Source organism: Glycine max, chromosome 20 (assembly GCF_000004515.6).
Source record: "Glycine max cultivar Williams 82 chromosome 20, Glycine_max_v4.0, whole genome shotgun sequence".
Classification (NCBI taxonomy): domain Eukaryota; kingdom Viridiplantae; phylum Streptophyta; class Magnoliopsida; order Fabales; family Fabaceae; genus Glycine; species Glycine max.
In genome coordinates, this window is record NC_038256.2 from 40,539,082 (window position 1) to 40,550,004 (window position 10,923).

General features: G+C 32.3%; 1 protein-coding gene across 2 annotated transcripts; it reads right to left on the reverse strand.

Moving 5' to 3' along the window:
• Positions 1-1,360: 1,360 nt before the first annotated feature.
• Positions 1,361-10,698, reverse strand: LOC100800091 (sterol 3-beta-glucosyltransferase UGT80B1). Of its 2 annotated transcripts, none has more exons than XM_006606104.4 (14): positions 10,080-10,698; positions 9,052-9,194; positions 8,480-8,716; positions 7,785-7,896; positions 7,175-7,345; positions 5,901-5,964; positions 5,592-5,649; positions 5,303-5,480; positions 4,652-4,782; positions 3,976-4,078; positions 2,650-2,726; positions 2,351-2,398; positions 2,036-2,185; positions 1,361-1,880 (listed from the first exon to the last, which is right to left on the reverse strand). In XM_006606104.4, the coding sequence occupies exons 1-14, from the start codon at positions 10,273-10,275 to the stop codon at positions 1,668-1,670; spliced, it is 1,881 nt and encodes a 626-aa protein (XP_006606167.1). In that variant the 5' UTR covers positions 10,276-10,698; the 3' UTR covers positions 1,361-1,667. The 2 variants fall into 2 exon arrangements, with proteins under 2 accessions (XP_006606167.1, XP_006606166.1); XM_006606103.4 differs by having other exon boundaries at positions 9,046-9,194.
• Positions 10,699-10,923: the final 225 nt, after the last annotated feature.

A 10,923-nucleotide genomic window follows, 5' to 3' on the forward strand; every position in this document is an offset into this window, starting at 1 on the left:
ATAGGTTTTTAAGTTAATATTTGTTTAATTTTCTTTTGGTAGTAGATTATACTTCTAGTTTTTACAGAAAGTCAATAATAAATAATTTTGTTAAATTAATTATTTATTAAATAATCATTTATTAGAAGTTAAATATTTAAATATTTTAGTTGAAAAAATTTGGTCTCCCATTAATACACTCTAGATCCGTCCATGCCACTAATGATAAAAACAACTTTAAGTTTGTTGGTTAATACAATTTTTATGATGCATTTGAGGTTATTTGACATGTTTGTGAAAGCCTAGAATTATTAGTAATATGATTTTTAAAGTTATTATCATAAAAATTAATAAATTTATTATACATAATAAATTTTGATTTTGATTGAATGTGAATATAATTTTTTTTATATTATAAAATTGTTTTATATTGTCCGTACACAAGTCACTTTTTTTTTCATATGAAACAGCCTAGTTTCATTTAAAGATAAATGATTTATCTTTATATTTAATATTAATATTTTAGTATGTACACCATATGAGATAAATATTTGTTTTTGTATAAAAATTCATACTAAATAAATATTTTTAAATATATAAATATATTAAAATTAAAATTTATAATAAATAAATATCTTTATATATATAAATTATTAGATTTATAATGAACAAGTTAAATTTGGATATAATGTTATTTTCAACTATTGACAATTAAAAACAAACAATTAAAATTTAGTTCAAACTTTAGAGATGAAAGAAAAATAAAAGAGGATAAATTAAAGAAGTATATAAATAAAAATAAAAAAGAGTAACTTGAGGTTAGATTATTTAAAGATATTTTTTCTATGATTTTTTTTACTAATTATAAAAATAGTGTGTAAAATATATCTCCAAAGATTAAAAAAAATAAAAAAAGAGAATGTTGGAAACTTGAAGTGTCTAATTGAAAATAGGAAAATGTAAGAGTCTCCCTGTCCAAATTATACAAACACAATCATTTATTCCCTCTCTCACTTTGCTTGGAAGCTAATTTAAGTATCAAAGGATCCTTGTAGCTTTGCCTCATATAATAATAGTAATTCTACTCGATTAACTAGTCAAATAGTACTAAAAATTAAAGTAATGCTGTCAAGTGTCAAAGAAAAAAAGAAGGCCCAGTGACAGGCTTAGAATTTTCCGAATGAGATTGTAATAGTAGTTACTGTAATCGATGGCAGAGCAAATTACCCTACCATAGTGGCAGCATAGTGCACTTTATTTTTTTGTCATTACATTGACATTAGGATCAGTAATGTGAACTACACATCTATACAACAGAAAATATCTCCCACCTTTGAAAAGCTCAAAATAAATTAGTAGGTGGAAAAAAAAAAAGGCAATCTACACAAAATTCTAGCATGATAATATATCAACTATCAAATTTGAAAACTCACAGAAGCAAAGTATTTGGAGCAGCCGCTACATGAATGATGTTACCCAACTCTTTATATCTCTTAATCTATCACTAATCATAGAACCTATCCGGGGGGGAATCAAATATACACAATACTCAATATTAACTGTTAGTCAAGCCCTCACGCTAGAGACTTGACAGAATGAATGAAATACCAAAGCAAAACACTGTGCAACCTACAAAATCTATTCTACAATGAATTAACGAAAATGAAAAAGAAATTAATGCAGAAAACCTACACACCACCACAAGGTGCACAACAGAACCTTCCAAGTCGGAGGAAAAACCACTGCAAAGGATTCAAGTGGTCCTCCTCCTCCACTGGAGTAGGAGTTGGAGTTGGGAGTGGCAGTTCATCAGGCAGATGGCGATGGAATGCATCAACCGCAGCGGCAACACCATCTTCATTCTCAATCAACTTAGCAATTTCCATTGCTCGAGATTTCACCTGAATATTTATAATCCACTAACTATCAATATTATTGACTAAACCATGACTCGTGACTTTGTTCGCATAGCATAACTGCACAACTATTACACATGATGTTTATAAAGTATGCAGGAGGAAACAAAAAAATGGGGAGGAATAGAATTTAATTTCACCTCTGGCTGGAGCATGAATCTTATGGCATTTGATAAATTCTCTACATTGAGCTGAGATATTGGGATTGGGGCTGGTCCCAATTCTTTCTCATATATTCTATCTCCCCAAAAGAACTGATCACCAAAGAATGGAACTATGGTTGTCGGACACTGCAAGTTATGGTATTCATATTAAAATAAAATTAAAAAGCAATAACCTGATTTTTTTTTATAAACACCAGAATTATGTCATTAAAACTCTTTAAGACATTCAAACCAATCCTTGGATTATGTAAAAGAAAAATATCTTAGAAGATATTATTGAACATTAATTACCCCAGCTTTTAATCCTGTAGCCGTGGTTCCAGCTCCACCATGATGCACCTGCAATTTTGTGCCAAAAATATCTTCCAGTTATTTCATGCCCTGATCTGAGTGGATATTCAAAACCAACCCCTTTGCCCCTCTTTCTCTAAGAAGAACTTTTCAGTTCTGACAGCTAAAATTTGAATTGTGAAATTGAGAATCAAAGTAAAGAAGGCTTAAACTAGCAATGAGTAAAACACTCTGACAAACTCCAAAGCAATTCTTTCTTGGCCAAATAAACCCACAAGAAAACATAAATTAATACTCACCACAGCAGAACATTGAGGAAACAGCCAATCGTGAGGGCATTCCTCCAGAAGGAAAACATTATCAGAAAGTTCTGCCACTGCATAATGGAAAACAAAATGAAAATGAAAATGAAAGTATGAAACTAATGTCAATTACCTAAAATGCACAGAACAAAATGTATAATTTTCTCAAAGCATGTCACAAGACATGTCGTGAGAAAAAGTTTATCTATTCTTGAAAGTTAAGGCCATCAAAATGCAGACAATTCAACAGAAAGTTCTCACTGAATCAAGTTAATAACGGCAAAAAAATTGATGATATTAAGGAAAATTTTGCAGGCATGTCTTAGATACACTAGCTGACATAACATATAGAAACATATTCAAGTGGGTAGACGTTAAAGCATATGAAAATAAACTGAAATATTCAGTGTCTAGGCTACTTGCCCAATGGCGCAGTGTGGCATAGCCTTTAAGTGTTCATTTCTGCTCATTCTCCTTATAAATTATTAAATCAAATGAAATTTCATCCTTTAGCTCCTGCAAAGCCAAATAATGTATGCCAACCAGGACATGAGTGAAAAACACATAACTCCTTTCTTTCATTAAACAAATCCATAAATTCTATTTTTGAATCTTGGTCTTCGATTTTTCCTAGATTTTTCTTCAGAATAAAATAGATCTTGCTCAACAATAAAAGAATATTCTCGTTGTAAGTAAACCAGAAACAGAATCAAGAAATAAAGGGCGGGAGGGGGGTATCATTTCATGCTTAATAAATACCTTTTTAATCAGTTAGTGGAGTTAGAGCATGTGACTAGACAATTTCAGAAAATTTCCGTCAGCACCAATGAGAATATTTTTTAAATATTTCATTTTACTGAGTTTTTTTTTTTACCCTTCTAAAGGTGGGAAAAGACCTCTTCAGTTTGTAGAATCACATGTTGTCATAACAGTCATCAATCAGAAGATAACTTTTGAACTTCAAAGTATAAAAGAGCATGACATAGCAAAATGAGAAAATTAATTATACAACTATAAAAATGTAAATTTCTCAGGTATATTAATGTATGCAAATTTGTAAAAGCTAATCAGAACTAAGATTAAACAAACACAGCATCAATAGGAAGGGGTTAGTTGGTTGGTGGGGAGGGGTTTGGACAATTTGCACGAGGTCATAAGGTTAAACTTGGTAATAAACAACACATGTTTCACTCATTCATTGGCACTGACATACAAACAAATAACATAACATGAAACCAAAAATTATAACTTCCTCAACAGCAATGAGTATTTGAAAAAAAGGAATCAAATAGGTACAAAACAAAATTGGAATAAAATACTTACAATTCCCTAGATTGCCCCAACCCCGGTCAATAATTCCCCGTTGTTCTGTATCTTTTAGTGCCTCCAATATAACATCTGTTGTTCCTTTAGGATCTTCAAGAGGCTGAAAAAGTAAAAAGTTTTTTTAGAGGATTTCAAAAATTCTTTTTCAAAAAATTGCTTAGTGTCAACTCATACAATGTCAAGTTCATGAGCTTATGAGTATTGCTGAAACAGTTATTGATGAAAATATGTCATTGCACTGATTCCATGATAACAATAAAGCCTCTTTATACAGATCAATATGACATGGACAATCATAGATTACCACAGTTTATAGAAGGTCATGAAAACAAATGAAGGAAATTATCTTGGCCAGAGTCACATCTGTGCATCAACTAGTCCAGAAAGTTCAGGATCATCATAAGTAGTGTCTTATTTTCTATACACACCAAATGAATTAATCTCAAAATTAATCCTATAACTGGTAGTACAATCCACCAAATGTTCAACAAGAGAAATGGGGAATTAGGATTTATGATAGGGGATTTAGGGATTAACTACAATAGTAACAATACTAAGGCTTGTAGTGGCAGTACAATCCACAACTCCAAACAGTGAAGTTAAATTCACAAAAAAGATGATTATCAGAGACAATTCATAAAAGTGACTTGTAATACATGTGAAATTACCATACCATGCTCCCAAACCCAAAATATAAAGGAGGTGGTCCTTTTTTAATCCATTGGACAAAATCTTCCCGAGGTTGATACTTTGAAGCAAGGCTCAAGAAACAATAACCAACAACATCAACTAATGGGCCCCAGTCTGCAAATTTGTAAAATGTCATCAGTGCTAGTAACAAATTTGGGACTCCAGGCAAAACATGCTATTAATTACTCTCAAGGATCATTTCTTCTAAATGTTTAAGATGTTAAGTGGAGGCCCATCCATGATTTTATATATCTATTTACAAATAGTAATATTATCAACACAAAAAAGTTAACTGTACTTTATAGTTTATACATTGTACATGTGAAGTCTCCTTAAAGCTTAAACAACTTAGATAAAATTTTATTGGAATCTAATTTGAACCAAAGCAATTACAAAAGTCTTCCTTTACAAATTCATATATAATATAATAAACTCCATTCAATTATAAAATTTCAACAGATAACTCTACAATATACATTCACAATCCAACTCAACAGTTACTGTGCATTCAGTTCTACACAGTAACAGCTTTGAACTTATCAGCTACTTCAACAACTTAAAATGATTACTCATTTAAAAAAATTATCAGAAAGACATCAGATAATGTAACTAATAATTTAATCCTTGTCCATACCACTAGGTTTTGGAACAACATGAGGACTCCACATATAGCTAGTCGGTAAATGAGATATTGATCCACGGTACATACTGAAGTATGCAATAGGAGCAAGCTTCAGAGTTGCTTTCCTGAAGTTATTGATAATTCTTCGCATTCCCCACCATATTAGTAGATCCACAATTATATAGGATAGCTGGAGATGGCAAGGAAATATTGAAATAGGTATGTTGGTAAGTTAGTCCAGCAAATATTTATAAAATTATCAAAATCAGATTATAAAATATTGTGTTATCAAAAGACATACCCAATAACCGGCACTTTGAGGAACACGTGCCAAAGGGTGGGGGAACTCATATGTTGGCCTGCATATTGAAAAAATATATTTAAGTGACCTCAAATATTTCAAGAAAGCACTGAAAAGGGATGATAAAAGAATGTTGCATTTATCGGAATATTTGAAAATACAGTTGTTACTGGTTTTAATTAAAACATTTATGTACTGTATGAACAATGAAAATCAATTCAAGAATTAGAAAATTATTTACATCTAGTTATAAAACTTTATCTTCCTAACATATAAAAAGTGACAACTTTTATAAGAATTTTAACTCACGTCCATGGCATTGTGAAGAAGATATGGAGGGGCACCGCAAGGGCCTCAGCAACATGTACATGTCCTGCAAACCGGGATCACAAGATATAATTCTATATTATATTCTAAAAATTTATAGGCAAGTCCAGGCAAATTTGCAAATAATGAAGTGATAAACAAACAAAAATATTCTGCTAAAATGAAAAGCTTTTTTTTATATTAAAATTACTGAATTCAGCAACATGCTTATGAACTTGGTAAACAGATTCAAGAAAAAGAAAATCCATTATTCTTCAGGCTTTAAAAGTGAAAGCCCTTGATTTTCTTACTTCAATGTCAGTAGTTATTCTTCAGGCTCCCCCCTTTTTCCAGTACATGGTTAGCACTTTCTGTTTATAAATTTGAGTGTGATATACACATAACGAGCATTTGAAAAACAACAACCTGAAATAGCTTAGGGGGTGTTTGGTTTGCCTGTTTACTGAAAACAGAAAATGGTGATGAAAATGTGTTTAGTTGGATTTTTGAAAACATTTTCAGTAAAAATGAAAACAGAAAATAACCAGAAAATGAAAACAATAAAATTTCGTTTTCAGTTGAAAACAGGAACCTCATTTTGAGTAAAATGAAAATGAGATGGCAATGAATGTAATTTTAAGCAAATTTAAAAATACAAAAAAGATAAGAAGTCAATATATCATAAATTTTTAGTATTTTTATTTCCTAAAAACAGAAAACAAGAAGTCAAACCAAACATATTTTCAGAATTCTAATCTTTTGAAAATGAAAACAGTTTTCAGAAAATAAAAACAGAAAATGAAAATACAAACCAAACACACCCTTAATTTTTCTTTATTTCTACTTGGACAATTTATGTTCTTGATCAAAGGAGATAAGTCCAACCCTAAATTATGTTTATGAGCATTGAAAATTAATTGCATGAACATGTGCAAAATGATAATGCACTTCAACCTGTCAATACCAAGTAGCCAAGTCTGACTAACATCAGGGTCACCATTTGAATAGGTCTAGTAATATGACATTACTATATGAAGACCATGAATATTGTTTTAACTGTCATCCATGTATCAGAACTACATTCTACAGGGACAGATTGTAGTCTCAAGGCTAACGATAGAATCACCAAATGTCATACTTGCATCATGTGTGATATGATTGTCATATTACAATAAAAGAACTAGGGATAATTAAACCTTAAAACATACATCAATCATAAGAAGATATTTAATGAAGAAATACATGATACACTAATATCTTAAGTCCTAACCACTCACCATAAGCAGGAGGATTGGCGATAATAGCTTGAGCTCTGAAAGGAACACCAGTTTCCATATCAGGTGCTGTGCATGCTGGAGGAAGGGAATCAATGATGGCCTTCAGCTGCTTTCTTTGGACAGATATTTCAGCCGGTCCAGAAGGGATTAAACCTTTATTCCTTGCCATGTCTATAATTTAAGTATCTCATTTAGTATATCAGTATATGCGTGTATAATGAATAAGAGCAGCAATAGAATAAGATTAAAACAAAAATACATCATTGTTTTAGCATGTTTCAAAACAAAAATAGGGGAGACTGAGCCGTGAGTATAACAGAGCCAAAGCTTGAAAGATCACAGTCATTGCCTAATTTAGCTTGATCTACAGCAGAGGAATCAGAGAACATTTTGCAAATTTAGCCATTGGAGAATGATGAGAATATTTTTGACAATTTTTAATTACCTTACACTGAATTCCAGCATATTTTCTAATCTAAACACCATTTTTAATAGGTGAACCAATATAAAGGAACCTCTTACATCCTGCTATAGTCATGTTAAGCACAAAATACTGGTAGAGTGAAAAGTTATTGGATATTAATGAAAGTATTAAAAGGGAACCTCTTACATCCAGCCAAAATACGAGGATCACCACCCAGAGGATAGAAATCTACATTAGCTGACTTCACAAATGTTTTAAAATTATCATGAGTTGCCAGCCTAACATGATGACCATACTCCTGCAAGTAAATATTTAGTTCTTCTATGGAAGCAAGAAAGTATGAATTCAACAAAATTGACTGCTGGAACATACAATATATCAACAGTAGTTAAAAATCAAGATATTGCATCCTTTCAAATAGATCAGCGGAGCAAATCACATGACAGCAATCAGATAATTAGGAAAACCTAGGGAATTTAAACTCAAAGGCTACTAAAACTACAGGAGACTAGAATAATTCCTTCCCATAAATTAAAAGTTCTATTAAGAACTTCAATGACAAGTTGTTATCACCAATGACAAGTTGTTATCACCAATGCCAATATGACAAATTATCATGAAAAGAATACATTACAAACAGTATACATTTTTTCTGAACAAAGCAAATGAAAGGAAATCTATATATGATGTGATTTCCAAGAAAAGTAATGCCAAATTCTCATTTAGGCCTCATATTAAAGTAAATCACAAGATATCAAGATACTGGGGAGTTCTACACCATAAGATATGCAAGAAAGCAATACAAAGACAACTATGATTTAATGCAATTCTCATGTGCTGATGTGCATCAAAATGAATTGAATGAAAATATCAAAACATGCCTGAAGTCTCTTTGCAATGGCCAGAAAAGGTTGTACGTCGCCTCTAGTTCCAACCACAAGTATGACAATTTGTAACCGTGGAACAGATTTTTTTGACTCTGAACTAAGACTTTCTCTCATTGTTGACTTGGCAAAAGATTGGAGCTCTAACAATTCTGGAGCAACAGATGCACTCATTTCTATATCAACTTCAACAGTGCCATCATTTTGTATCTTCACTAGGTTAGTAATCAGTTGCTGAGTAGCAAAACAATAAAGTGTTATGAACATGCTAATAATTTGGAAGCTCTGATGCATAAATCACAAATACAGAACAATTTCAAGAATAAAGCTACAAATCACATTTTTCAAATAGCCCAACCACGTGTCAAGAACCTGAAATATGTCCAACACACAAAAGAACAAATAGCACTGTTCCAATTTGCATATTTCAAACAAGATTGAACAGAACAGTCAAAGAAATATTAATATCAATTTTTTGGTGAAACTAACCCCAACTAGAATAAAAATACACTAACACAAGCTTGAAATTTAAAATCATCCACATATAGTAATACTTGCAATACCTTCACCTTCTCAGACAGCCTGTCCAATATTGTGTCCTGCCTAGGGAATTCCCACTTTCCTGTTGTTGATCTAGAAAGAAAAATGTCATCATCAACTATAAGTGGGTTCCTCTCAGTTCCAACAGGGGCCGTGATGCAATGTTCCAAACCTTCATGAACAGTATTGGACATACAAGACATATTAAATTGATCTTCCAACAGAAGCAAGTTAGAAACAGTAGTCCATGAGAACAAGACCAATAGAATTTGACCAAGATAGGAGGTGCGCACACACTTATTTTAAATGAATTAAAGCTATTGAGGTTGAAACTAATTTCAATGGAATTCAGTATTTTAGATTTAAACTTGTGAAACTGTTAGGAGCCAAGAATAGAAAACAAAGAACTGAAAAGACAGATTTTATTTCCTGACCGAAAATGAACAGAACAAGGAGAAAGATCTCTCTTTCCCAAAGGGTTTCCCCTTTCTACAACAAAGCTAATGCTCAGTTTTCAATCGATACAAAAGAGAATGCCACCACTCCTTTCTACCCCTCTCCTTCCACCCTCTCTTACTGACTAACTATTAGTGTTTGGGAATCTCTAACAGAAACTAAAATACAATGGAAACTACATAGTACATATTTCATAAATATGTAAGTGCCAATCTGGATAAGACCTTACACAGAAGGCAAGTAATTTAGACTCAAGAAACAACAACAAACGCATAAAGGCTTTCCAAGAAGAGGTTCAATGAATAATCTTGTAGAGCTAGGACATGTATCAACATATGAATCTCCCCTTCTTCCCACCTCGCTGGAAAAGACAAGGCAACTAAACTAAATTCACAAGATTTTATAGAAATATACAGTGCTGGAGCTAGCTTTCCTTCAAGATACATAAACCCCGCCCCACGTGCTTAAAAGGGGGTTAAAAAAAAAGAAGACCAAATCAATAAAGCATTCATCAGATAACAACAGAACCTAAAGCAATGCCTACTTCACAGTCATAATCAACTACTTAACCGAAGAAACTATAAAACTAACTAGCAAAAACCTCTTCTTGATGAAGAAGCAACTTGCGGCAATGACTTGTTCACATCCTCGTCCTCCTCAGAAGAAGCTCCATAAAACTTCTCACCCTGAGACTCTATCTCCATTTGCTTGAGATCTTTCTTCTGCTGACTATCAAATTCAAAACCCCTATCTAACACATCTTCAGACAAATGTTCAATCTCATTACTACCCATCATAAAAAAAAAAAAAAAACAGTCTTTCTCAGTCCATTACTCGTTGCAAACGATACAAAACCGAAACCCCATCATCAGAGAAGCTCAGAAGGAGCAGAAGGAAACGGTTCTTGGGAATCTGGTTCAGAACAGTTGCAATAAAGCAGAGATACCCATGAGAAACACGTGGCGAGTGGGCCTTGAAGGAGCAAAGAGAGAATGGGAAAGTGGAAAGGTTTCTTTGTAACGAGAAAAGAGTTGGCACAGAGACCCACCAGTCATGAAAGCACAAAAGAAGGTTTGGTAAAACCTAAAGTTCAAACCCTTTTTACAATCCAGTTCGTGGGTTAGTTCACGTTGCTCACGAGAAGCCGTTAGTCGGTAGAAGGTGCCCAGATAAGAGCTATCTATCTGCAGCGGCAATCTTACCATGGTAATGGAAAAGACGACTTATGGTCAAAATTATTTATTTTTAAAATATATTTTTCTATCGTAATACAGATGGAAAGTATATAAGAACTTTCTCAGGAGAATCAAAGGGATCCAATTTTATTTTTTTAATTATAATATTGAAATGAAATAACCTTATATATTTTTCTAATATGATTTATTTTATATTAAAAGATTTATTACGATTCAAATTTTAAATTATTTAATTAAGAGATATAAATT